The sequence below is a fragment of the Spermophilus citellus genome, assembly GCF_964194105.1.
Source record: "Spermophilus citellus genome assembly, chromosome: X".
In the NCBI taxonomy this organism is placed as follows: domain Eukaryota; kingdom Metazoa; phylum Chordata; class Mammalia; order Rodentia; family Sciuridae; genus Spermophilus; species Spermophilus citellus.
Genome location: NC_138190.1, coordinates 146682662 through 146710614, shown reverse-complemented (window position 1 = coordinate 146710614; position 27953 = coordinate 146682662). Strand labels below are relative to the sequence as shown.

At 47.5% G+C, this 27953-nt stretch overlaps 1 protein-coding gene across 5 annotated transcripts; it reads left to right on the top strand.

Annotated features, from left to right (window-relative positions):
• Positions 1 to 2: 2 nt before the first annotated feature.
• HAUS7 (HAUS augmin like complex subunit 7) lies at positions 3 to 26313 on the top strand. 5 transcript variants are annotated; one of them, XM_081277006.1, is made up of 10 exons: positions 3 to 147; positions 964 to 1079; positions 5421 to 5488; positions 7134 to 7195; positions 13963 to 14054; positions 14588 to 14683; positions 14896 to 14992; positions 15743 to 15955; positions 17363 to 17477; positions 26158 to 26313. In XM_081277006.1, exons 1-10 carry the CDS (start codon positions 37 to 39, stop codon positions 26226 to 26228), a joined length of 1041 nt encoding a protein of 346 aa, XP_081133132.1. In that variant the 5' UTR covers positions 3 to 36; the 3' UTR covers positions 26229 to 26313. The 5 variants fall into 5 exon arrangements, with proteins under 5 accessions (XP_081133132.1, XP_081133131.1, XP_081133129.1 ...); XM_081277005.1 differs by having other exon boundaries at positions 15731 to 15955; XM_081277003.1 differs by having other exon boundaries at positions 14588 to 14746.
• The last annotated feature ends 1640 nt before the right edge of the window (positions 26314 to 27953 follow it).

The following is a 27953-nucleotide window of genomic DNA, read 5'->3' as shown; positions in this document are numbered from 1 at the left end:
GGGGGAGTGGGCGGGGCTCTGCTCGAAGCACGAAACATGGCGGGGCAGGACGCTGGTGTTGGTGGCGGCTCTGGGGACGAATACTACGAAGACAAAGGCGAAGACAGCGTGTCCAGGGAAGCCGTGGAGGTGTTCAGGAAGCTGAAGGTGTTGCGGGTCCAACAAGCCATCCCAGGGAGGGGGGATGGGTAGGGTCCAGTCCACGGCCTGCTCAGATGGGCCGTGCGTCGCCGACGCACGCTGCCACTGTCGTGGGTCCGGGCTGTACTCTGTTGACCCGGAGTGCGGGGCTGCTTGTAGCCCATTTGCCCTTCTCTTTGGGGTTCCCTGGACCTTGGCTCTTGCTGGCTTCATGGCCCGTGCCCAGCCATGAAGTTGAGTTCAGCGCCATGCGTGGAACTCTGCAAGACCAGGTCTGGGAACTCAGGCAAGTGCAGAGACGGAAGATGCAGGCCCGGACGTCAAGGGAGTTGTATAGTCTAGGGGGACAGATGAGTAGAACTCAGTGTCACCTGTCAAGTCAGAGAGTTGGGGGGCAGCGTGGTCAGGGAGCTGCCTGGGCCCTTTGCCCTCCCCACCCCACCCCCCCTTCCACAACAGGCTTCGTGTTCCTTCTTGCTCCCCCTCCCTGTTTCCAGTCTGAACCTGGGGTCTGAGTATTTCTAAAGATCCACTCTTTAGCCATTATTTCTAGTCTAGTTCTGCTGCCACCAGAGCCCAGAGGGGGCACACTTAAACGTGATGTGGCAGCAGGCTGCAGCATACGTAGAGATGAGGATGAAGGACTTGCAACTCCTGGCAAGATGGAAGTATATCAGGAGGAGTGTCCAGGGCTGACCTAGGGGCACCCTGCCCTAGGCTGCTGGCCCAGGAAGGGATACAGAACAGAGGCTGGCAGAAGTGCATTGCCACCCTGCCGTGACAGATTTCCTAAAGCTTCCAATTTTCCTTTTCCTTGCTTAGGACCTAAACTGCCCCTTCCTTGAGGGTCTTTATATCACAGAACCAAAGACGATTCAGGAACTGCTGTGTAGGCCCTCGAAGTACCGCTTGGAGATACTGGAGTGGTTGTGTATACGGTAAAACCTGGGTTTCTTCCTCTTCTTATGGGGTGTCCACCACACCAGCAGTCCACCTGGGGGAGATGGGATGTATCTTGTAGGGCTTCATAACAGCCTAGCTGGAGAGCAGCTGGTTATTGGCTACAGAGCACAAATTGGGGGCTAAGTGGCCCTCAGCAGTACTGGGGCTACTACATCTATCACCTTACTCGGACAGTTGGTTTGGCTTGGCTTCTGAGTGTTCTTCTAACTTTAACTACAAGTTTGGAAGTCCAGGGCTGGCAGGACCTGAGAAATGCTCTGCTTAAATCCTTCTCAGACTAGAGAGCTGAGGGTCACTTGGATTCATGAACTGTCTTGGATCTGTGGTGGAGGGGGACCAGGAAGGTCTGTGTGATGGGTTTACCAGGTGGCTCTCATGCAGTACCAGCTCTTGCTAGCTTCTGTATCATGATCCTGTTTTCCAGTCCTTTTGGTCAGGTGTGGCATGGGGTATGTTCTTCCTCGGTATGTGTGCTGGGAGCAAACCATGCCCAGGGGGCAAAGGGAATACTCCAGAATACCCCACAGAAGGTTTGCTTCTCAGCAACACCATTACCTGAGGCACATGTTCTTCCCCTCAGCTCCTGGGCTGAGCATCTGTCTTTAAGCTGCAGGTGCAGAAGTCTTACCCCAGCCTCCCTGGGGAACACAGACTCTTGTGGGATTTGATATGACCTTCAGGAACTTCTCTGAAATGGTGATCATCTGTTGGTATGGGAGTTTCTTATGAGGCGAGACCTGGGCCTGTCTACCTCAGCCTGTGGCCTGCTACCCTTGCCACTGAAAAGGGGAGCTGGGCTAGCTTGCACTCAGCTTATATGACCTGTCAGGCCATAGGATATCAGGAGAACAACCAGAGGATATAAGCATTTTCACATTTGAACCTCTGCCTTTCCACCAGACCTTTCCTCAGGCTCCTCCCCAGGCCTCAATACACCAGCACTTTATAACCTTTGATCTTACTATACTATTTTCCTTCTTGGAAGCATGCTTTAGGTTTCTGCTTGTCATACATACTCCTACAGACCCTCAAAGGTCCAGCTCACATGCCCCATTTCCTTATATATTCATTTTTGTTAATGATGATTGAACCCAGTGGCACTTTACCACTAAGCCACATTCCCAGTCCCTTTTTATTTTAATTTTGAGACAGGTTCTCACTAAGTTGCTAGAGTGTCTTGTTAAGTTGCTTAGATTGGCCTCAAACTTGTGATCCTCCTGCCTCTGCCTCCCAAGTCATTGGAATTATAGGTATGTGCCACTGTACAGCTCCATTTCCTTGTATAATGTCTCCTGTTTGCATGGCATGGTGGCATATGCACATTGTAATCCCAGTGACTCAGGAGGCTTAGTGAGGCAGGAGGATCACAAGTTGGAGGACAACCCAGGCATCTTAGGGATACCCTATCTCAAAATAAAACACGATATATGGCCCTATCTCAAAATAAAACACGATATATGGCGATATATGGCTCAGTGATAGAGTGCTTGTGGGTTCAATCCCCAGTGTTAAAAAAAACAAAAAGTGTCTCCTGTTCCCGGGGTGAATCATTTCTTTTCCCCCTGGATGCCTACAGTCATTTGAACATACCTACCCCTGCTGGAGTCCTTAGCCTGTTGTTCTCTTGGACCCTTGTCCTAGCTGGATCTCCAAAGCATTGGTTCCAGCATGATGTGGCACATGGTTGGGAGGTGCTTCAGGGTGCATGCAGCCTGATGGGCAGGTGCACACATGCATGTGCACTGTGTGCTGTTTCAGGTGTCATAGGCATAGATTGATATCCTCAAGGATCCGGGGCCCTAGTGGGCCTGGGTTCCAGTAGCAAGCAGAAATAATAGTTGCATGCTGTGGTTGTTGGCAAGGAGCAGTTGGCATTTGATCTGGGAGAGAATAGGTAATGACTAGGTGGCTGGGGGTATAGTTCAGTGGTAGAGTGCTTGCCTAGTGTGCATGAGGCCCTGGGCTCAATCTAGCACTGAAGAAAGAAAGGAACAAACAAATGAAAGAAAGAAAGAAAGAAAGAAACAAAAGGGGAGGGGAGGGGAGGGCAGCACAGCAGTGGCCCAAGGTGGCATCTTGGTGCAGCTCACTCAGGGCCTGGCAAGCCTTGTGAACTTCATGTTCTGGGTATGGCAGGCAGGGGACCAGGGGAGTGAGATGCCAAAATTGGCATTATGGGGGCTCTGTGGCAGATGAAGTTTTAGAGAGGAATCCTGGAGGTAGGGCTACCAATACCACAGGAAAGGATGGTAGAAACCTGGCTTAGAGTACATACAGCCTGTGTGACAGCTATTGTAGGTCCTGGAAAGACCAGTGCCTGGTCCAGGAACCTGGGAGGAAAGGCATTAGTGGTGATGGCCTGGCCAAGTATAGGTCTTGAGTGAGGCCCCAAGGAGGAGGCTCTCATGGGAGGGAGCACAGATTTGCCAGGCCTAGGCAGAAGCTGGGACCAGCAGGAACCAGGGTACTCTGCTGGCCAGAGAGGAATGGGTAGGGGGCTGAGGCCACATCCTTAGAATGCTTCCAGTACTTCTAGTGTATCCTAGAATACTTCCAATACTTACTAGAAACAGAATCCTTTTAAGAAGCAGCCAAGAAAATATAATGCCATTTTGTGATCCCAAGTTGGTAAAAGCACTTTAGGCCTCTCAAGGGGTGGAGCATATAGACCATGCCCCGCTTAAGCAGGAGATTTGGTGGAGTGCCTAGGTGTTGCCAGACTTCATGACTTATAGTCTCATCTGGAACTTGTTCTGCTCAGAAGATTGCTGTCTTAAGGCATGGTGTTTTCTGGAGTGATCATTGTGACCACTGTCAAGGCTGGGGCAGAAGATCTGGGACATTGACTATAGATTCTATTACAGTGAGAACTTCAGATGGCTTAAAGCGGGTCTCAGCACAGCCTTTCTGGTGAAGGGCTAGTCAACATTGTTGGTCTGTGTTGTGACCACTCCTAGAGGAGTGGAGGTGGGTGGGTGCTGATAAACCTTTATTCACTAATTGTTTTGCACTACTGGGTATTGAACCCAGGGCCTTTTGCAGCTAGGCAAATGCTCTACCACTGAATTATGGCCCCAGCCTTCAATAAACCTTTATTTACAGAAATTGGGAGCCTACTTGTAGGCTCTTCCCATCTTTCAACTCTGAATTATGGGTCTTTTTTTTTTTTTTTTGGTACCAGGTACTGAACTCAGGGGTGCCACAACATCCCCAGCTAGTTTATTTTTTATTTTGACACAGGATCTTGCTAAGTTGCTTAGAACCTTGCTGAATTGCTGAGGCTGGCTTTGAACTTGTGATCCTTCTACCTCAGCCTCCTGAGCTGTTAGGTTTATAGGTATGTGCCATCACACATGGCTTCTTCTTTTTTTTTTTTTTAACATTTGGAGATAGGGTCTTGTTAAGTTACTTAGTCTTGCTAAATTGTTAAAGCTGATCTTGAGCTTGCAATCCTTCTGCCTCAGCCTTGCAAGCCACTGGGATTACAGGCACCTAGCTGAATTAAGTTTCTTTTTTTTTTTTTTAAACAGGATATCTCTGGAAAGAGGTTAGCATCAGTATTTACTAATAGCAGAGGTGGTGGTCATTCATTCATTACACACTCACTGGCCTCCTCTGGGTTGTTATCCAGAATTGTGCTAGGCTCCAGAGATATAGAAGAGAAAGCCAGCTTCTGGCCTCAGCAAGCCTGCACTCCAGCTCTGCTGGGATGGAGGGCCACCAGAATGGTTTCAGGCTTCCCTGGGGTGGCCTTTGTGAAATGTTAACCACTGACTTGGGGATTGGAGTTTTGCCCACCTTTATCTATGTACATTACCAGGTTAAGGACAGTTTCTGCCAAAACATGATAGGAAAAAAAGAGGTTACAAGACAGCCCCATAAGGAGCAACCAGGGTGCTTCTAGGAGTGCCATGTGGTTGGACCACTGGTGTTGCTGGCAAGAATCACTGTCTCTCTGCTTATAAGTGCAGCAGTGGAACAATATACTTTTATGGCTGTCCCACTGGCAATGCCTGGGAGACCCTCATTCTAGGCTCTAGTAATATCCACAGGGTATGCACCACCCAGAACAAAACACCAGTCTGATGGAAAACTCAGTTAAGAAGGGGGATTCTCTATGGGCTTGGGTTGTGGCTCAGTGGCAGGGCACTTGCCTAGCATGTGTGAAGCACTGGGTTTGATTCTCAGCACCACATATAAATAAATAAATAAATAAATAAAATAAAATAAAGGCTCTTTAACATCTAAAATTAAAAAGCTGGGGGTGGGATTTTCTAGTCCCTTCAAGCTTGACTGGCTCTGCTATTTTCCTGCAGGATCTGTCCCTCCTTGCAGGACAAGTTCAGCTCATTGAAGGGGGCCCCAGTGGAGGTGAAGATTCAAGGTAGGTTTCTTTATGGGAGGGTGGAATGTGATGGTAATTCTGGGCAATTCTAAGCTTGATTACAGTTCTTCTTACTAACAGCTGTGCCTGCATGCTAGGGATTGAACCCACGAGTGCTTTACCTCTGAGCTATGTCTCCAGCCATTTTTATTTTATTTTGAGGCAGTGTCTTATTTAGTTGCCCAGGCTGGTTTCAAATTTGCCCTCCTCCTGCCTTAGCTTCCCAAGTAGTGGGGATTACAGGCCTGTGCTATTGCACCTGGCTTAGGCTAGTTCTTGAATTCATTTGATGTGTAAGGAGCTTACATGTTAGGTAATAAACCAAGAAGGTCCTAAAATTCTCAGTGCATGGGATGGTAAGAATAACTATAAAGACTTGGGGAAAAAGGAAGGTGGTGCCTATGGTGTCTGGGGGAAGCATGGCCCTGTTGACATAAAGATGGCAGGAAGGGAGGAGATGAGCCTGGGTGATACCCTGGGTGTTTAGGGTAGAGGGACAGCAAGTGCAAAGGGCCTGAGGTGGGCTTGTGCCTTGAAACTTTGAAGAAGAGTCAGGAAGCAGATGTGGCAGTAGAGGGAAGAAGAGGGAGTGTAGGAAGTCCAGAAGTGTTGGGACCACATTAGATGAGGCCTTGTGACAATAGAAGTCCATTGGTTTTTACTCAGAGGAAGGCTACAGTCCTGTATTGAATTTCCCATGTTCTATGGGCTCACCATGGTTAGAATAGGAGCATGTTGGCAGAGGCATGGAGACCAGTGCTGGGATCTTGCAGTGACTGATCTAGTCAAGAGGTTGTAGGGGAGTGCTAGCCAGGTCCTGGATTTATAGTTGAGGGAGGGTCAGCTGGACTTGCTGAGGGGAAGAGATGATTCAGGGAGGACGTGGGTTTAGGGCTGTAAGTACAGCAGGCATGCTTGTGGGGAGCAGTTGGCATTTGTAGAACATTTCCAGGGATATTGAGAGCTCACAGATTCTTTGCTTCCTTCTTGCATAGGCCTCCCAAAGCACTGGCCCCAGGCATTCTGGCTCCACATCTTGGCCTTTCTTCGTATTCCAGGTGGTTACAAGATGCCCTGGACACCCTGGAAGATGTGGCTAGGTGTTCTGTGGCCTGCGCAGGAATTTGGGCTTCCCATCTATAAAATGGAGCCAATACCTTCTCTCAGGGTTGCCACAAGATGACAGAGAGGAAGACATGAAAAGCCCTTAGGGTGTGAACCAGTGTGAACTGTGGTTCCTTTTGCTTTGGCTTTCAGAGGGCTACGCAGTGCATTTCAGAGGTTCCCTGACCTCTGTTGGCTCCTCAGGCAGCTGACTGGTCTCAATTAGAATCCAGCATTAGAGAGTTCCATACATGTGAGAGCACGGAGGATAACCTCTTATTTTCAGACAAGAATACTTGTTCAGAAAGGGGCAGCGAATGGGTGCAGGCCACACAGCAAGGGCACTGGGTGTGTCTTTTACTTGCTTTCTTGTCCACCTGTTCTTCTATACTCAGCCCAGCCTAGTGGGTGCTGCTGCTGCTGCTGTGGCAGAAGCCAACTCACTGAGGAAGAGCCTTAGCACCCCATTGCCATGGCTTACTGGGTGTCTGGTGTCCCCTGTTTGGGTAGGTATTGTAACAGGGTCTTTGTGCTCCAACAGAAATGGTGAAACTAGCCCATGAGCTGATGCTGTGTGCGCCAGATGACCAGGAGCTTGTAAAGGTGAGAAAGGGTCCTTGTCTGTCCCTGCAGAGGTTAGTGCACATTTCCTTTCCTAGGCTAGGGACTTCAGCGATGCTATTGTGGGGGTGGGAGGGGTTTCTGTCTCCTGTGCCTTTGAAGGTTCTCTTGCCCCAGAGTCAGCCTGGTGTCTGGGCATTCTGTTTCTGTAGGCGTCCCTGGGGGCAAGAACTGCTAGGAGTCTCTTGGGTAGATAACTTTAATCATCCCTTAGGCGAAGTGGGGAGGACAGCCATGGAGGTGGAGGCAGGTCTCTGGTTTATGATAACCAAGGAATGGGGGAGGTGCTCTTTCCTCATTTGATGCCATACTTGCCTGGCACTGTGGTAGGTACTTTACATCAGTAATTGTCACACCCACCCTTGGCACTAGGTGTTTGTCTTAGCCCTATTTCAGTCTACTTACTCAAGGTCACATGGCGATAGAGCCAGATCTGAAACCCAGGTCCCTGGCACCCAGGCCCATGCACTTTCTCCCTCACATGGCCCACCCAAGGTTTGTATGCAGAGGTGCCTGATCCACCCCACAACTAGCCAAAGAAACCCACTCCCTGCCATGAAAATGTGTACAATTCAAAGTATTCGTTTCCACTCTTTGACTGTTGTGTACAATGCAGCTATGCAGTCTTATTATTATTGTTGTTATTTTTGGTTGTGCTGGGATTGAACCCAGGGCCTTGTGCATGCAAGGCAGCATTCTACCAACTGAGCTATATCCCCAGCCCCCCTTGCTTATTTTTTTGAATGAATCCTTCTTTTCACTTCTTTTAGGTGTGTGACTGGGAGTGGGATTGTTGGGTGAGGTGGTGGCTCTGTGTTTAACTTTCTATTCTTCTGTTAAGTCTATCTGGTCAGGTTTCTTTTTTATAATAAGCAGACTTTAGTACACTAATAAAAGCAAAAAAAAGTAATATTGTTAAACAATGAGTACAGAAAATTCTCACAGACTCCCCCTACAAGCCTCTCTATCAACATTTGTTACAATCAATGAACCAACATTGACACATCATTATCACCCAAAGCCCATATCCAGTCAGTTTTTATTTCAGCTTATTCTGTTTTTCTGTTCTCAAGTTGCTACATGGTTGTTGTTTTATTTTCTGCTTCTTTGCTGATGCTTCTGGTTTTAACTTTTGTTCATGTTCATAGTTGCTTATTCAAGCATTTTTATAATGGCTGTTTTAAAATCTTTGTCAGAACATTCCAACATCTGTGACAGCTTGTCATTGGCATCTATTGATCATCTTTTCTCATGCAAGTTGATGTTTTTTCATGTGCCAAATAATTTGGATCGCATCCTGAACATTTTGGCTATTCCTTTGATTCTGGGTCTCATTAAATTGTGTGGAGAATGGTAACGTGTATTCTAGCAGGTATTTGACCTGGTTAGGCTCAAACAGCAAGGTCCAGCCATCCCCTGTGTCCTGCTGCTCTGTTGGCAGCTCAACTTCTTCCAGTCTGTCCTACATGTGCTCCACCCAGTGGTCATCCTGGGACCTGGGCCTTGGTTTAGTAATCCAAGTCAGCTGTTAGGTCGAAATCAGATCCACCCATGCACAGGTAGGGCTCAGCCCAGGCATTCAGAAATAGATGAATGAGGTTACTTTCTTGAGCTCCTTCCTCTCCACCATCTCTTTAATATGTTTTCTAGTTTGTTGGGGCTTCCTGTTCCCATTCTCCATGACCATGGTGCAGTGGTTTCTGTAGAGAGAGTAAAATGTACTAAGAAGGTTATCCCTGTGCACTTGATGCTACTATCTCTGTGCCCCTCAATGGAGCAGAGGCTCCCCCCATCAGAATTTTTATTTTGAGAGAGTCTCAGTAAGTTGCTGAGGCCGACCTTGAACTTGTGATCCTCCTGCCTCAGCCTCTCTGGGATTTTAAAAGGCATGTTCCAATGCTCCAGCATCCATCAGAGTTACAGCTTCTGCAGATTTCTCTCCCTGGCTACTTCTGTCACCCCCACCATATTGCCTGGGGTCTGAGTGACAGATTTCCTACTATCTCTGAGCCTTGTGGGTTCTCTTCTCTGCTCCTTGAGCCAGAACTACCTAGTAGGTATGTCCTAGGGCTCTGTACATCTGCTCTGAAGCACTCCCTTCTGGTGTTCCATCTGGCGAGCTCTCCACCAGGCTGAATGATGGCTTTGAATTCTGGTGTTCCTCCCCAACCACCTGCTGGCATTTACTGTCCAGAGATTTCAACTCCTGCCCTCTGCCTTCCAGCTCTGACAGACGGGTCTTCAGTGGGAGAAAAAGATGGTGTGTTTTCTCCTGCAACTGGAACCTTTCTCCTCTCTTTAGTCTTTCAGAGTATTTATTTTGGCAAGCTGCACATATTATAAAATCCACTATTTTAACAATTTTTAAAAAAATTTCCAACAAGCTCTGAGAGGGCTCTACTCTTTTTATTCATTTTTATTTTTATTTAGAATACCTTTATTTTATTTTTATGTGGTGCTGAGGATTGAACCCAGGGCTCTGCACATGCCAGGCAAGTGCTCTACCGCTGAGCCACAACCCCAGCCCCAGCTCTACTCTTTATAAAAGAAACATTTTAACATACATATAAGATAAAATTTGCTATTTTTATTATTGCCACTATCCATGTCTAGGATTTATTATTCTTCCCGAGTTGAAACTTTTTTTTTTTTTTTGGTTTGAGATTCAACTCAGGAACACTTAGCCACTGAGCCACATCTCCATCTCCAGCCCTTTTTGTTTTTTATTTGGAGTCAGGGTCTCACTAAGTTGCTGAGAGCCTCGCTAGGTTCTTGAGGCTGCCCTTGAACTCACAATCTTTCTGTTTCAACCTTGTGAGTCACTGAGATTACAGTTGTATGCCACTGTGCCTGGCTGTACTCAAAGGTTTTAAACCATTTTTAAAAGCATAAAAGTGGCATTTAGTGCATACATTCACAATATTCTACATCCGCTGCCTGTAACTAATTCCAAAACATTTTTATTCCCTGAAAGGAGACCATGTACCCATTAAATATCCTCTTCCTGTTCCCCACAACCCTGACACCCATTCATTTAATATCTTTGTGTCATTTAAATGGGATTTTTCACTGAGCACAATGTTTTCAAGGTTTGTCCAGGTGGCAACACAGTATATCAGGGCTTTATTCCTTGTATGGAATGAAAACTAGAAGCAAATGTATGATTACATTGGCATTATTGAGACATGGGAAATACATTTGTAAGATTGGAAGGTTTGGTCAAACTCTGTCATCCTAAATTTTAATTGGGAGTATCAATGCTAATATATTTTAACTTAAAAGTGTATATGCATTCCCTTCTCTTGTCCTCCACAAAGGTCTAGATCAGTGATGGCCCAATTGTAACAGTGATGGCTGGGGGAGGAAAAGTACAAATTGAGCCAGGAATACCTTATGACAGCAAGGAGGAAGGCAGCCATCCACGACTTAGAGTGACGTCTGTGGGACTCTGGAGCCAGCTAATGATAGAAACCTTCACTGGCCAAATAGGGGCACACATGAGTGCCATGAGCACAGTGGCTGCTGTGGATTGCTGTCCTTCACATACACTCCAACCTAGGTGTTCGTAATGGTGGTTTAAAGAGTCATCATTTGACATGAAAAGCACAAGAAACAAAAGAAATAGGGCAAGTGGACTTTATTAAAATTAAACACTTTGATGCACCAAAGGACACCTTCTAGCAAGTGAAAGAACAACCTACAGAATGGGAGAGAATATTTGGAAATCATCTATAAGGGACTTATCCAGAATTCATAAAGAAATCAATAACCCATTCAGAGAACCCAATTCAAACATGGGCCAAGAATCTTGAGTAGATACTCCTTCAGAGAAGACACACTGATGACTAATAAGCTCATGGAAAAATGGTCAGCATCATTGGTTGTGAGAGCTCTGTGAATCAGAACCACAGTAAGAAGCTCTTCACACATACCAGTGTTTTTTTTTAAAGGAAAATAGCAAGTGTTACTGAAGATGAGGAGACATTGGAACCCTCACACATTGCTGATGGGGACATGAAATGGTGCAGCCACTGTGGAAAACTATCTGGTAGTTTCCCAAAAGGTTAAACATGGAATAGCCAAATGACCCCAGCAATTATACTCCCAAGGGAATTGAAAACACCTGTGCACACCAAAGCTTATATGTGAATGATAAACCATAATAGCCCCAAACTGGCAAAAACACCCAAATGTCCATCATCTAAATGGATCAACTGATTTTCAACAACACAATAAATATTGGGGCTGTGGTTGTGGCTCAGAGGCAGAGTGCTTGCCTAGCATGCATGAGGCCTGGGTTTGATCCTCAGCACCACATAAAATAAAAAAATAAAGATATTGTGTCTACCTGTAACTAAAAAATTTTAAAAAAGAAAAAATATTATAGCTAGACACAGTGCTATAATCCCAGCAACTCAGGGTACTGAGGCAGGAGGATTGCAAGTTTGAGGCCAGCCTGTCTCAAAAAATGAAAAGGGCTGGGGATGTAGTTCAGAGTGAGAGCGCTCCTGGGTTCAATCCCTAATACTGTGAATTAAAAGAATAAACTATATGGGGATCCTTGAGGACATTAGCCAAGAGAAAGTACTCAGGCACAAAAGGTCACATACTGTGATTCTATGTACATGAACTGTCTGGAAAAGGCAGATCTATGGAGATACAAAGGAACTTGTTGCTAGGGGCTGGGGACAATGAAAAATGACTGATAATGGTGACAGAGATGTTCTAAAATGTGACTTTGTCAACAACCACCAAACCAGTACTTTAAAAGGGTGAATTTCATGGTATGTGACTTAAAACTCGAAAAGTATCAGTCCAGCCAAATGCAATGACAACATCTGGGAGAACACCAAGTACGAAGGCCATGAGGTGTTGTGTTCTTGGTATGTTTAAGAAATCACCAGCAAGCCCATTAGGCCCTGGTAGAATGGAGGGGTGTGGCAAGGGTATGGAGCAGGATGGGAGGACCATGAATACCTTTGTAAGCTCCAGGAGGCCTTAGAGTGGTGGTGGTGGTCATCAGAGAGTTTCAAGTTCAAGAACACTGATTTCCATCAAGTATCACTAAGACGACTGTGGCTAAGGCATAAAGGTTGGGTGGAACAGGGGTGGCAATTGGGAGGTTCATTGGTAGGTTGGCAGTGTCCAGATGTGTGTAGTTGCTGGCTTCAATGGTGGTGGTAGCGGAAAAGGTGGGGGACTTTCTGGGTTTGGCCAAGCCCATTGGACTTGCTGATGGATGGTTGGGGTAGGGTGCAAGGGGCTTTGTCCTGGGGTTCAGCATGGTGTAAGGCCTTATGGATTCATTCTGTAGATCTTTCCAGAGTGCCTTTGCTGGGGAGTAGGGAGAATACAGGGTTCCAGCAAGGTGCCTGCAGACCTGTCTGGGCTACGTACAGAGGCCAGCAAGTGCCCTCAGGCCTTGTAGGGGCTGGGGCCTAGTGATCCAGAATAGACTGGGTGGCCATCCCTGTGGCTTTGGAGAACCATAGGGAGACACATGCCAGGACTCCCCAGGGGAATCAGTGCTGTGGCCATAACCTGAACTTAGGCTGGCAGAATGCTAGTTAGGCTACTCACCTTTTTCTGAACATTGGGAGTAGGGTTCCTGGAGCTGTCTCTCCACTGAGGAGGTAATAGCAGGCAGTAGTATTTCATCCTAGGCCACTCGTCAAAGCTTTGTGAGGTTCTGAGTAAAGACACTCTGTGTTTTTGTTGGGAGCATTTCTTATCTAGACAGTCCCACTATCCAGTGTGTGTGTGTACCCTGCAAGTGTGTCCTTTGGGTCGATTGGGAGACTGAATCAATAGAAAAGGAATAAGAAAGTCCCAGTGGCAGTCTATGGTCCTGGAGTTGGAAACTTCTAGAAGACACTGGTCATTTTCAACTTGGTCACATCAGTGGGAGCAGGCCTGCTGAGAATAGCAGGCAGCTGCAGATGTGAGACTTGATACCTATGGACAGGAATGGGGAGCTGAGCTACCCCCAAGTCTGGGAGCTGAGCTACCCCGAAGTCTCCTCACCAGGGCTGACCAGCCCTTTTGTTGAAGCCTGTGCCTTCAATGTGGAAGTTCAATATGAAGGCTTGTTGTAGGGCATTCTAGAAAGTTGCCAGTGATGTTCTCTGGGTCAGTTTATTCACTTGTGCTCCTCAGAACAACAATGAGGTAAAATATGTGAGACTGACCCAGCTTTTATCCTGGTGCTCTTACTTTCTCAGGGCTTTCTAGGGCAGGCATGACCTCTGAGGTTGTTTGGTTCTGGGCTTTTCTGGAAGGAGGCAACCCTTAAACTCCTGGCCAGGTAGCTCCTTATAGGAATTTCAGCGCAGGAGATCAGGTCAGCCCATCAGGAGCTGCTTCCTGAGTCCTTCCTGACTGGACCTCCAGTCCCCTGCTGGAGAGCAGGCCACCTCCAGGGCCCCCTCATATCACACTCACCCCATAAGCCATGCAGCTGGTTGTGTGACAAACACACTGCAGTATGTTTCTACAGCTTTTGTCATTTTTCAGAGTAGCCCTAGGCGTCATTGCAACCTGAGGTGGGGGCTGGGCAGGGAACACTTCATGGCAGCAACTTTTGAGACAGTCCAAGATGTTGCTGGGTGCAGACAGGGAGCTGGTGGGCCAGGTCCTTCCTTTTTCAGTGGCCCCCAGCAGGAATCCACATGAGAATAGGGCATCTAAAACAGATAAACTGGGCTTAGCCTGGGTGTAGCCAGCAGACATATGTGACCTTCCCTGTACAGGGCTGTGCCTGTGCCCAGAAGCAGCTGCACTTCATGGACCAGTTGCTGAATGCAGTTCAGAGCTTGAACATTAGATGCTTCACTTGCTCCAGGTAATGGTTCCCATAGCCCAGCAGGGCACCCTTGACAGGCTGGTCTTGTTCTTAGATATGGAACTGGAAGGGACCAGGATACCTTTCTAGCTGGGATCTTGCTATCTCCCTCCTGTGGTACAGACTGCTTACTGGTCCAGGAGCTGGAGGTACAAGCTGAGAAGGACTGTGCTCTGAGGGACTGGCTGGCTGGTCAGGGGCCAGCAGTGTATTGATAGGGTGAGGTACATCCTTTGGATGCCAGGTTGCTGCCCAAGGTCCCAGGCCCTGTGCCTAAAGGGGTGCTGTGGTCTTTGGAGAATACAGTCTGGGAACATTGGAGGAGGGTGAGCCCCTGGGTGCCCATGCAGATGAGTGGGCTTCTTGGAGGAGCCAATGGCAGGCAGGGGCAGTGAGTGATGCCGAGCAATGGGCTTCATGCTCCCTTTCCTTCTGCCTGCTCTCCTCTTGCCTCTTGGGTCTTTCATGTGGGCTGTGGGCTCATTGGGTTTGTGTTCTGCCAGTGATGATGTGTCCTGGGTGTGCCTTTGCAGCCTAAAGGAGCATTTGGAAGACACCACAGACAAGAACGAAGCATTGCTGGGAGAGCTCTTCACCAGCTCCCACCTGCGGATGCTCCTGAACCCCAGGTGTGACCCATGGCCCCTGGATGTGCAACCCCTTCTCGATAGACAAAGTGACAACTGGCCAAGGTAGGGGTCACAGAAGACTCCTGTCCCAGCTCCAGCCCTGCTTGCTTCTGTCACCAAAGGCAGATCCTTGTGTGTGGCCCATAGTGTGCCCCACTGCCCGTGGCAGCAGTGGCAGACAGCTGGAAGTGTCTCCCTTTCTTTCCCTATAGGGCCAGCCCCTCTGCTCACTCAGAGGAGGAGAAGGTGCTACAACTGGCCAGGCAGCTGCAGGAGAGTGCCGCCAAGCTGCAGGCACTCAGGGTAGAGGTGAGGGGCATCAGCTTCCATGAGCTATGGGGCTTAGGGACTAGACCCTGCTCTGTGTCCTAGGGCAAATGACATCATCCCCAGCATGGGGTGCTCTGAGACTTCATTGAAGTGGCTTGTGTACATGGCCTGCTGGGTTCTAGAAGGTAGAAGGTGCTCATTTCACATGGAGTTGGGGAGGTGGGTGCCGAGGTGGAGCTCCCCCCATATCTGGAAAGCTTCTGAAAGAAGGGGATGGCTTGGCTGGGTGCAGTGGTGTATGCCTGTAATCCCAGTGGCTCAGGAGGCTAAAGCAGGAGGATCATGAGTTCAAAGCCAGCCTCAGCAATGGTGAGGTGCTAAGCAACTCAGTGAGACCCTGTCTCTAAATAAAATACAAAATAGGGCTGGGGATGAGGCTCAGTGGTCAAGTGCTCTTGAGAGTTCAATCCCTGGTACCCAACCAGAGAAAAAAAGGAAGGGGAAAGCTTGGTCTCAGGCAGCAGCCATGTGCCAGGCATATACCAGGCCTGAGCTCCATTGCTCCTGTGTACCTTGTTAAATGTGGCCCTCCCAGCAGCCCTTGACTGGGCCTCTTTGTTGAGCCACTCGAGCATCAGCAGCAGGGCCCAGGCTGTGCTCAGCTCCTCCATCTCCTAGTTTCTGGAAGCTTTCCTCATCCTGCTTTGCAGTGCTTAAGATGCTGGCTCCTAGCCCAGCCAGGGCAGTGTCTAGGGACTGTCCCCTCTGACTTTGCAGTGCTTTGCACAGCATAAGCCAGGAGCTGCTGCAGGTGGGACTGATGCTAGTACCCTAGACCAGAAGCTGCGCCTGGTTGTCTCCGACTTCCACCAGCTCATCTTGGCCTTCCTCCAAGTCTACGACGATGAGTTGGGGGAGTGCTGCCAGCGTCCTCGCCCTCACCTCCACCCAAGCGGCCCCATCGTCCAAGCCGTGTACCAGACTCTGACTTCCTGCAACCAAGTAAGAATCCTCCTCTCCTCTTCCTACTGAGAGCTCACACCTTCCCAGGTTCAGGGGCCTCAGCAGCCCCTGATGAGGGATGTGAGGGCTGGGACAAGGGACTGCAAAGGGCTTGACTTCGGCTTCCCAAGCTAGTGGCATGGAAGGGCTCTGGGCTCTAGGCCTGGGGCCTTTGGTGGGTTGGAACAGACACTCTGCACTTGTGCAGTGGAGGGGATGAGACCTGATGTGGATGTTGTCCCCAGGAGACCCACTGCCTTCCAGTAGAAGGGGCATTAACCAAGCCAAGAGCCTGGGTTCTGGAGAGGTCTGTACATGGCCTGGGTTGGGTCTTTGTTGATTCCATATGAGATCCTTTTCCTGGCCTTCCGGCCCCTGTCCCTGTGGTGGTCTTGCTCCATTTTTACACTATGTCCCAACATACCAAGGTGCTTTCAGTATTTTGTATGACCAATCTGTGCACCAGACACACAGACAAATGCTTGTTGGTTTGTGTCCATGAGCCACCTTGGACAAGACAGGAGAAAACTGTCTCATATAGCTATGCCAACTAAGTAAATGTTCTCTTGCTTTGTTCTGCATTTTGGCTCCTGTTAGGCCAACCTCAAATGCTGGGTTAATATCATTGTAGTTACCATGTGCAGAACTCTGACCTTGGCTCAAGGGTCATGATGTTTCTTCTTCATTCTTTTCTTCCTTCCTTCCCTCCTTCCCTTCCCTTCCCTTTCCTTCCTTCCTTCCTTCCTTCCTTCCTTCCTTCCTTCCTTCCTTCCTTCCTTCCTTCCTTCCTTCCTTCATCCCAAGAGCATTCTCCCTCTGAGCTACATCCCCAGTCCTTTTTTCTGTTTGTTTTGTTTTTCCTTATTTTTTTACTTTGCGGTAGGATCTCCCTAGGTTGCTGAGGCTGGCCTTAAACTTGTGGTCCTCCCACATCCTCCAGAGTTGCTGAGATTACAGGAGTGTACCACCATGCCAAGCTTATTTTGGGGTTTTAACAGAAAGGTTCTAAGACTTCCAACACTTGGGCCAGCCTGGCCAGGAGACCCCCAGCAGGACAGTTAGGGCATTGTATCCTCTCATCAGAAAGGCCTTTTTTTTTCTCGGGACATTTCTTTTCCTACCTTACCATTTGCTTTGCTTGGACTGGGATGTCACACAATGCTGGCATGTCACTGAGCACTGAGGGTTGCCAGAATGACATGATTGTGTAGTATCCCCACCAGGCCAGGAGGAAGAAGACTTAGGTTTGATTGGTTATTCTCTGGGTGGGAGTTCTGCCCCTTGCCCTTGGCTATTTCTGGGGTGACTGCTACCTGCTGAGGGTGAGTTTGCATGGGAAACAGGAAATACCATCTCCAGGTCAGAGCAGCAACACTGAGTGCCTGCATGTGTCTCTTCCCGTGCCAGCTGTTGAAAGCAGTTGTGGAGGTGACCAATACCTCTGCAAAAGCTGTGGAGATGGTGAAGAAGCAGCAGGACGAGCAGATTTCTTGGGGCAGCAGCAGCTCTGTGATGAGTCTAGGTATGTGACTGCCACTGGCGGGGAATGGGGGCAGGTGTCCCAATGCATGCCCAACACTCACTTGGCTCAGGACTCTACTAGTCCTTGGGGAGCATTTGGGGACTGGCCCTTTCGTTTTTTCTTTTTCTAATGCATGTTTCCTTCCCTGGAGAAAAAAAAATACTCTCAACAGATTATAAAATAAAAACATTCATAATAGAAAATTGGGATAATCCAGAGATGTACAGAGGTATAATGACAATCCAGAGCTGGTCAGTGTTACTGTTTGGAGTCTGTTTCCTGCTATTCTTTCTCCTATTGTCATTTTTAATTTTTTATAACTTAAGTGTAATCATTACATATACAATTATTTGTTTCCTTTAACTTCATTTTATATGCCTTTTTCCAGTTTTCCTAGTAAAACTTTTCTTTTTTTCCTTTGGGTACCAGGGATTGAACTCAGGGGCACTTGACCACTGCTAGCATCCCCAGCTCTATTTTGCATTTTATTTAGAGACAGGATCTTACTGAGTTGCTTAGTGCCTTGCTTTTGCTGAGGCTAGCTTTGAACTCATGATCCTCCTGCCTCAACCCCCTGAGCCACTGGGATTGCAGGCATGTGCCACCCTACCTGGCCCTAGAAAACATTTTTACTTGTCAAATACTATTCCACTCAGGCATTTGCTGTAATTTGCTAAACATTTTCTATTACTGAGCCTGCAAATCATTTTCATTATTTTCTATTGTATATAAAAATAATGTAGAGTTCTAATGTTGGGTAGTGCTTTGTTAATAATGTCTATATGGTGGGACAGTAATTATTGTTTAAAGAATTAGTTACAATGACATGAGGGAATGCATACTATAAAATGTTAAAGGAAAAATCTAGAAGAAATCCTTGAAGGAAATGAGCAGGATATGGATGTTGATTTTTCTTTGTGTTGGAATCAGTTTGTTTATCCTTCTGTTTGTATTTGTGTTTGTATCTGTGTGTATGTATTATTTATTGAGGTGCTGGAAATTGAGTGCTTTAATTGTGGAAATATACAGTCAGAAAAGCTTTTTTTGTTTGTTTTTGAATAAGAAAAATAGCATTCTGGGAAGAGTCTCATTTTTCAGATCCATAATGATCAACTGGTTTGGATATTTTCCCTGTGCTATATCAAACCCAAATTGATGATTTCTAGGACAATGGTGTGTGACCCAGGTGGAGAACAGAATGTAGCTGTGATGTACCCTCAAGGTCACTGCTGACCTTAGTAATAATTCTTTGTGAGATTTATCTACATCATCTGTCTGTAATCTGCTCATTTCATTGCCATGTGGCACAGGCCAGCAAGCTTTTTCAGTAAAAGACCAGATAGTAAATATTTGCAACCTTGCAGGCCACATGGTCTCTGTGACACTTCCTCTTCTCTGCTTTGCTAGTGAGAAAGCAGCTCTCTGGGATGCATAAATGAATGAATGTGGCTGTTTCAGTAAACTTTTACTTATAAAAATAGGTGGGGCTGGGGATATAGCTCAGTTGGTAGAGTGCTTGCCTCGTATGCACAAGGGCCTGAGTTCAATGCCCAGCACCACAAAAAAAAGCAGGTGGTCTATACCTTGTTGACTCCTGCTATATAGTGTGCCACCTACCTACATGGCACTGTCTGCTGTTCCCGGACATGTGGGTTCTTTCAATTTGGGGGTCTTGTGAATAATGCTGCCATGAATATTCTTGAACAAATCTCCCTGTATACACTTGCCAGTTTCTCCAAGATGTCATCCTTGGAGTAGAATTCTCCACCTTGCCACGTTGCTGGTCCATGCACGAGCCATCTTATTGCTTCATGTCTCATCAGTACTTGCCATGTTTTGCCTTGGTGATGGGTGCTATTTGGTAGGTGTGTAGTGGCCTTTCAGTGCAGCTTTAGTTTGCATTTCCCTATTTACTAACAGGATTGTGCTTTTTCATACTTTTTTTTTTTTTTTTGCAGTGCTAGAGATTGAACCCGGGGGTGCTATATTGAGCCACATCCCCATCCCTATTTCTTGCTTTTTTCCAATTAATTAATTAATTAATTAATTAATTTTGTGGTACTGGGGACCTAACCCAAGGATGCTGTACTACTAAGTTACATCACCAGCCCTTTTCATTTTTTGTTTTGAGACAGGGTCTTGCTAAATTGCTGAGGCTGGCCTCAAACTTGCTATCCACCTGCCTCAGCCTTCCAAGTCTCAGGGATTATAGGTGTGTGCTACTACTTCATGCATTTATTTACCATTGAAGTTTTCTCATGTGACGTGCCTGTTTAACTATTCATTTTTATATTGGGTTGACTTGTCTTTTTCTCCTTGATTTGACCGCTTTTTGTATTATAGATACAATTTCTCAAATGTAAAATATCTCATGGATATCTTTTTTCTTTTCTTTTTTTTTTTTTTTTGGTACCAGGGATTGAACTTGACCACTGAGCCACATCCCCAGCCCTATTTTGTATTTTATTTAGAGACAGGGTCTCACTGAGTTCCTTAGCACCTCACTTTTGCTGAGGCTGGCTTTGAACTGGCAATTCTCATGTCTCAGCCTCCTGAGCTGCTGGCATTATAGGAGTGCACCACCATGCCTGGCTCTCATGGATAGCTTTTGTTTCTCACTGAAGAATACTTTCCTATTTCAGCTATCATCTTCCAAAAGATTTATAGCATTACCTTCAATAGCGAGGTTAGTAATCTTCCCAGAGTTGATCTTTGAATGTGGTGTGAGGTGGGGGGTCTAATTTCATTTTTTTCCTATAAGGATACACATTTGTCTTGGCACCATTTAATGGAAATCCACTCTTTCCCAATTGGTCTATAGTACCATTGCCTCTGTTAGTTATTTAGTGTCCATATGTATGGATTTTTGGGTTCTCTATTCTTTTCTATTTCTGTTTTCTTTCTATCCTTGTATCAGCACCATATTTAACAAGATTAGAAAATATGTCAGGTACAGTGGTGCGTGCTTGTAATCCTAGTAGCTTGGGAGGCTAAGACAGGAGAATTGTGAGTTCAAAGCCAGCCTCAGCAATTTACCGAGGCCATAAGCAACTCATCAAGACCCTGTCTTTATTCTTTTTTTTTTTTTTAAAGAGAGAGAGAGAGAATTTTAATATATTTTTTTTAGTTCTCGGCGGACACAACATCTTTGTTGGTATGTGGTGCTGAGGATGGAACCTGGGCCGCACGCATGCCAGGCGAGCGCGCTACCGCTTGAGCCACATCCCCAGCCCTCTCTATTCTTTTTTTTGTGTGTGGTACTGGGATTGAACCCAGGACCTCGTGCATGCAGGGCAAGCACTCTACCAACTGAGCTATATCCCCAGCCCAAGACCCTGTCTCTAAAGGGGCTGGGGATATAGCTCAGTTGGTAGAGTGCTTGCCTACCATGCACGAGGCCCTGGGTTCAATCCCCGGTCCCACATAAAAAACAAAAAAAACAAAAGACCCTGTCTCTAAATAAAATATTGAAAAAGGGCTGGGGGGTTGGGGGCTGGGGCTGTAGCTCAGTGGTAGAGCGCTTGCCTAGCATGTGTGAGGCACTGGGTTTGATCCTCAGCACCACTTAAATATAAACAAATAAAGGTATAAAAATACAATAACATCATTAAAAAATGGCTGGGAATGTGGCTCAGTGGTTAAACATTTCTGGGTTCAATCCCTGGTACAAAAAAAAAAAAGTCAAAGCAGCAGGTGTAGTGGCACATGCCTGTAATCCCAGCGGCTTTAGAGGCTGAGACAGGAGCATCACAAGTTCAAAGCCAGCCTCAGCAACTTGGTAAGACCCTAAGCAACTTATTGAGGCCCTGATTCAAAATAAAATATAAAAAGGGCTGGGGATGTGGCTCAGTGGTAAACGCCCCTGGATTCAATCCCCAGTATCAAATATAAATAAATAAAAGTCAAAATAAACCCAACAAAAGAAGGTAAAGGTAGTTTCTTTATTAGTGCTCCCTTCTTTCTTCCCTCCCTTCCTCTCTCCTTTTCTTTCTTGTGCTGGAGATTGAACCCAAAGCCTTATGCATGCTAAGAGAGCAATCAAGAGCTGGGATTATGGCTCAGTGGTAAAGTGCTTGCCTAGCACGTGCAAGGCCCTGGGTTCGATCCTCAGCACCACATAAAAAAAATAAATAAATAAAACAAAGGTATTGTGTCCAACTACAACTAAAAAAAATAAATATTAAAAAAAGAGAGAGAGAGCATTCTACCTCTGAGCTACACCCCAGCCCTATTTTTAGTAACAGCTTTAACTAAGGTAAAATTTATATAAATAAATTTATAAAATTATATAAATTCATAAATTTATAAAATTATAAATTTATAAAATTCACCCTTTTAAAATTGTACAGTCCAGTTGTTTTTTTTAGGATATTCACAGAATCACATAATCATTACTACTATCCAAGTCTACAATATTTTCATCACTCATCTCTATGGATTTATTTCTTCTGGATATTTCCTGTAAATGGAATCATACAATATGTGGTCTTTTGTTTCTGTCTTCTTTCTCTGGGCATAGTGATTTCAAGGTTCATCCACATACTACATTTTTTTGGGGGGGGTACCAGGGATTGAACCCAGGGGTACATAACCACTGAGCCACATCCCCAGCCCTTTTAATTTTATTTTGAGACAGGGTTTCACTAAGTTGCTTAGTGCTTCACTAAGCTGCCGAGGCTGGCTTTGAACTCATGATCCTCCCTCAGCCTCCCAAGCTGCTAGGATTACAGGTGTGCACCACTGTGCCTGGCTGGCCGGCCTCTATAGGTTTTGATATGAAACTAGATTTTAAATTTTTTTGGCAGGGGATACCAGGGATTGAACTCAGGGGCACTTGACCACTGAACCACATCCCCAGCCCTATTTTGTTTTTTATTTAGAGACAGGGTCTCACTGAGTTGCATAGCACATTGCTTTGAACTCACGGTCCTTCTGTCTCAGCCTCTTGAAGTGCTGCAATTACAGGTGTGTGCTACCACGTCTGGCTCAGATTTTAATTTTATTGAGGATCCTTTTATGTGAGAAATGTCTTCATTCTTTTTTTTTTTTTTTTGTTTTGCAGTGCTGGGGATTGAACCCAGGCATGCTCTACCACTGAGATATACCCCAGCCCTTTTATTATTTATTTATTTTTTTAACTTTAAGACAGGGTCTTGCTAAGTTGCTAAGCCTCTGGAGTAGCTGGGATTACAGGTGTGTGTCCATGCTTGGCTTCTTCACTTTCTTTTTTTCATAATTGTATTGGACTCTGAATTTTGACAGTTTGGTTGTGATGTGTATTGGTATGGGTCACCTTGAGTTTATTTGATTTGGAGCTCGTTGGACTTTTAGATCTGCAGATTTCTGTTTTTCATCAATATTTAGCCAGGCACTTGACAAATCTTCCTTCTCTACTTTTTTCTGGCTTAGGGCCTCAAGGTCAACTGGAAGGAAGAGCTAAGGACTTTCATTGGTCTCCCCTGGTCATTCACATGGCTTTCTGAAGACTATTAAGAGCTTTTCAGAGTGCTGTGGACAAGCTTGTTCCTTAGTCTTTCTTTTCAGGCCTTTTGGTTAGTTTTTTTTTGCCACACTGTTATACATCACCTCAGGCAGCACCAACCAAAGCCTTTGTCTGTGAATGTTTTCCACTAATGTGTCCCCAAGTAGTGGCTTCACATAGCCTCTGAGCCCCCTCCCAAGACTGTCAATGGATGCACTCTCCAGCTGGCTCTCTGCTCTGACAATTGGCCTTCTTGACGCTCTTGTCCTTGGCACTCACCTGCCACATGTAAACCAGACACTTAGGAGTCTATTCATACTGATTGAATGGCAACTGAATCCTCCATTTTAAAATTTATTATAGCATTTATCCTAATCACCACTGTCACTCTGACTCTTGCCGCAGTCTGTATAATTGCTGTTAGTAAAATGCTTATAATCTATACTGTCATTATTATAATAATGATTACTAGTATGCTTAACAGTATGCCATTTCACTGGTCACCAGGGAACAACAGGACTGGTGATAGGTGTGGCTTTTCAGAGTGGCACTCTTTATGTCTAGGCTGTGTGAACCAGACAGTGCTGGCTCTGGCCCCACACTTCAGTGCAGGGAGGTGGCTGCTCACCCTTGAGCTCTCAGCAGCCTTGAGGTTCAAAGCCAGGGCTCCTGACAGCTCTTGTCAGTGCTGCTTTCTGATTTACTTTAAGACATGTTCTTAGACTCTAGACATGCTCAGAGAAAGGAGCCAGTATCATATCCAAGCCAAAGTGCACTTGGAATGGTCCTTTGCTTCTCACCTGTCTTCTAGCATGCACATTAGGGCCTTGTTCTCAACCTCCTCAAGCCCCACCTCTTGGAAGGATTTTTGTTTCTACCCCTACCAATCTGGGTGCCAGTAGCTGAGCTGTGTTGGTGACATGTCCTGGAATATGAAGTGAGGGTTTGTGTGAGGTGATGAGTGCACCTGCTGTGAATGGAACTACCATGAAGTCACATTTAGAAGACAAAGCAACACTGTCAGTGCTGAGAATGAGGGAGTGTGTCAATGACCCCAACGCAAGAAAGATGTTTACAGCTATAGACAGTAGGAAGGGAGTGGGAGCCATTTGCCTGATGCCGAGCCTGGGGAAGATGCGGGGACAGGACAGCCAAGGCAGCAGTGCTGGGGGAGCTAGTCTGCCTGGTGGAACTTGCCACAGTGGTTCCAGGGCCTGGCTGCTCTAGAAGCAAAGCAGGTGAAGCAGGCCTATAGAGAGGGGACAGCTACATAGGCAGATGCCCCCCAGCAAGATTCTAGCCTGCCCTGGTGTGAAAAAAAATGATGGAGCCAGGACATGGGCAGGGCACAGGGGCAGCCTGCCACCTAGGCTCCTCTCCCCAGCCCAGTGACTATCCAGGGTAGGGGATGTACACTAGCACCAGGAAGAGACGAGGCCTGGGCATGTAGGAAATCTGACCTGGAGAACTTTCAGAGAAAAGACTGAGCACTCGTTCAATGTGACACCCAAACACAAAGACCTAGCAGTGAGGAAAGGCAAACAGGCAGCACATGTCTAAGAGTGGGGAGAAAAGCCAGAAAATGAGTACGAGGCTCAGAGAGGTAGAGGCTGGATGGAGGTGGCCAACTGTCTCCAGAGCCAGAGAGGAAGGGAAGCCTTGAGTGGGCAGAACTGAAGTGGGTGAGTCTCCACACCAAGTCCAGAGCAGATGGAACCCAAAACATGCAGCCCAGGACCCATGCCATCAGGAGTGCCAGGACCAGCAACCTGAGGGCAAAGCTTCCAGAGAGAAAGCTCAAGCAGGGCCTCAGGAGCAGCCATGGGGGCCAGATGATAGTATCTTATAAGGGCCAGGCACAATGGCACGCGCCTGTAATCCCAGTGACTCTGGAGCCTAAGGCAAGAGGATCACAAAGTTCAAAACCAGCCTCAGCAACTTACTGAGTCCCAGTCTCTACATAAAAACTAAAAAGGGCTGGGGATGGAGCTCAGTGGGATAGCATCCCTGGGTTAAATCCCTAGATCCCCCCTCCACTAAAAAAGTAACGACCATGTAGGTGGCTTAGGGCCTCGGATACGGGACATAGCCAAGCTCTCGGAAAAAATCAAGGCAAAGCAGCTGGAAACATGCCAGGGTTTGATAAAGGCAGATGCCACCCAAACTAAAGGCAGGTTGGAATCTGGGAAAACACCATCTGCAGAGAGGAGTGGATTGCCACAGGAAGCCCTCTCAACTGGCATGCCCTGGAAGTACTGGTGGCAATTGGGAAGGGTCCTCAGGGCAAGGTTCAGAGTGGCCAAGCACATCCCCTCTCTGGAAGGAGAAGTCTTCCACTCAGGCACACCTATGTATGAGTCTTGAGCTCCAGAACCACCCTTGGGATGGGCAGAGGATGACAAATTTAGGTGATCACTAATGTCTATGCTAATGACCTTGAAATGTGCAAGGCAAAGTACAGCTGAGGGTGGGATGTCCTCCCAAGGAGAAGGTGGGGGTGGGGAGTCAAATTGGTAGAGGAAGAAACAGGTTTGTGTTTAAGTTAGGAAAACTCAAAGATAGAACTTAGCTCTGGGTGGGAAAGGGCAACTGAAGCTGATGGCTGGGGAGGCCTATGCAGTTACTGGGTACATCAGCTATAGCCCCTCCCTCCTAGGCAAGCTGGGTATCTCGTGTAGTGAGTGTAGTTCCAAGCAGGGTGGGGTGGGCAGCAGAGACAGGAGCTCTTCAGCTAAGGTCTTAGAGCTGGCTGTTCCGTATCACTGGGTTAATTATTATGCCCACACATTATTCATCTGATTAAAATAGACACATCATCATCAGTCAGAACAAGCCCCGGCTTCTCACTGCATTGCATCCCCTGGGCTCTGGGGTGGCCGGCAGGGGCAAGGATGTGACTGGCCTGAGCCTCAGCTCCATGCTGTAGTCAGTGTGACCCAGCCCAGGACTCTGAGCTGCTTGCCTGGCACTTACAGTAGTTTCTGGGCACAGTAGCTACTAAGACTGGCACCTAGGTTTCAAGCCCCATGGGGGCTAGGTGGGGCCCCCTCCCTGCCACTCAGTCATGTCTGAGAGGGAGGATGCGGGCCTCAGGTGGGAGCCAGGAGGCGATCCTGGGAGGTGCTGCCCAACACTGCCTTTGCCAGGCCCAGAAGCACTAGACTCACTTTTCTGTTTGTGTTTTTCTTTCCTCTGCAGCCACCAAAATGGATGAACTAACCCAGAAGTATAAGGTCTTCAACGACAGTCTGCAAAAAGGCACAGGATAATGCAGGAGCAGGAGGCCCTCCCAGCACGCTTGCTGGAGAAGTGGTTCCAGTACCCATTGTGCCTCCATTTGTCGGGTGCCTTCAGCTTCTTTGGAGGGTGGGTGGGAGGGCAGAGAGGGCCAGGGCTGTTTGAGCTACAAAGAAAGGAAACCTCAGACTCTTAAGAAGTTGCCTCCAGCCTGCTCTTTGCTTCTGCCATTTGGGTCCCTTGTCTCCCCTCTGGCCTGGGCTACTGAGCTCCCTTCCTGTCCCTAGTATCACAGGTCTGGGGTCTGCTGTCCTGGTGGGCCTGGGCCCTGCCTCTACTCCTTCCTATCATTACCTGCTTAAACTTGGCTATGCCTGGTGGGCGTGGGCCCTGCCCCTCGCCTGTTGCCTTCACTCCTTCCTGTCATTGCCTGGTTAAGTTTGGCTGTGCCCAGCCAAGGCCTCCACTCACCATGCATGCACCCCTCTCCCTGCCACCCCTGGCCTGTCCCCATTCCTGTGTGAGCACTTCTCATAGCCCCTCAGGAGCCCTCATCATGCGCCTGGGAGACAGCTTGTCTATTCCTTCCTCCCAGGGTGCTCAGCATCTATTGGGGAATTCTTGATGTGGCCTGACTGGTTGTCCAGGAAGCTGCTCTCTGGGCTTCCCAAGATGACCCAGTATCTCTCTGAGCAGTGTGCCTGTCACAGACACCTCCCTCCCTTTGAGCATGGGAACAGGAAGGACTGGTGGGGCCTGAGGGAGGGGGCTCCCTCCTGCCTGAGGCTGCTCTGCCTACTCAACTCCCTGCACCGTCACCTTTACTCTCCCAAGTTCTCCTATGGGCACTTGAGGCAAGGAAGCACCAGGGAACTAGGCACCAGGCCCCCTCCTGCTATCACCTGGGGTGGCCCCTAGATTGCTGCTGTGGGGGGACAGGCAGACCCGTGCTCACCACTGTCCGGGTGAACTGACTGCCTTGCAGGTCGAAGGACACATGAGGGTTTGCACTGGGCAGAGAGCAGCATCCTGATGCCCTCCCTATTCCCCTAGCAGGAGATTGGACCTGTAGTGTGTCCACTGCCAAATGCTGGCATGTTGTGTTCTGGAATGAGGTTCTTGGGATTCTACATGCTTCCTGGACCAGGGATGGTTCTCTGGCCATCCTCCCATCTTGACGGTGCCCTTCATCAGGAGCCAGGTGGAAAAGGGGTCCCAGGAGCTGGGCTTTACTCCTATTCTGTGATCCTGGGGCCACCTAACCCCTACCACCCCCCATGTTGCGTGTTCCTATAAGTGGAAGAATCTGTACAGGCACAGCCCAGCCCATGGGGCTTGCTGGGCCAGGCCCAACCACTTCTCCAGCCCAGCAGAGTTGCTCCTGCCTCACCTCTTCCCTCCTTGACAGCCTCTGCTCAATGCTTGTTAGACATCATGGGTCATTTCAACCTGGAGCAGATAAACATCCCACTCCCCTTCCTGATGGAAGATGAACCCACAAGGTAGGTGAGCAAAAGCTAGGCAGTGTCTATACTGGGCACATCCCTGAGGCCACCCCTGGTCATTAGGGTGACCCAAGCCTGTTCTTAGCACCCCTCCTTCTTCATAGGCCAAGTGAGACATGTGGGTGCCTGTTTCACTGTTGAGGTCACATTAGGACAGCCTGGTCCCCAGTGATGGGGAAACCAAGGCCTGGAGAAGGTGACAAGTCTGTGTGACATGTTCATCATGGGGTTTGGCATCAAACTTGGGTCTGC

Coding starts and splice junctions, on each gene's coding strand:
- HAUS7 (XM_081277007.1), top strand. CDS start 37: ATGGCGGGGCAGGACGCTGGTGTTGGTGGCGGCTCTGGGGACGAATAC. Junction 15,956..17,362: donor CTCTGACTTCCTGCAACCAA/GTAAGAATCCTC, acceptor TTCCCGTGCCAG/CTGTTGAAAGCAGTTGTGGA. Junction 17,478..26,157: donor CAGCTCTGTGATGAGTCTAG/GTATGTGACTGC, acceptor TTTCCTCTGCAG/CCACCAAAATGGATGAACTA.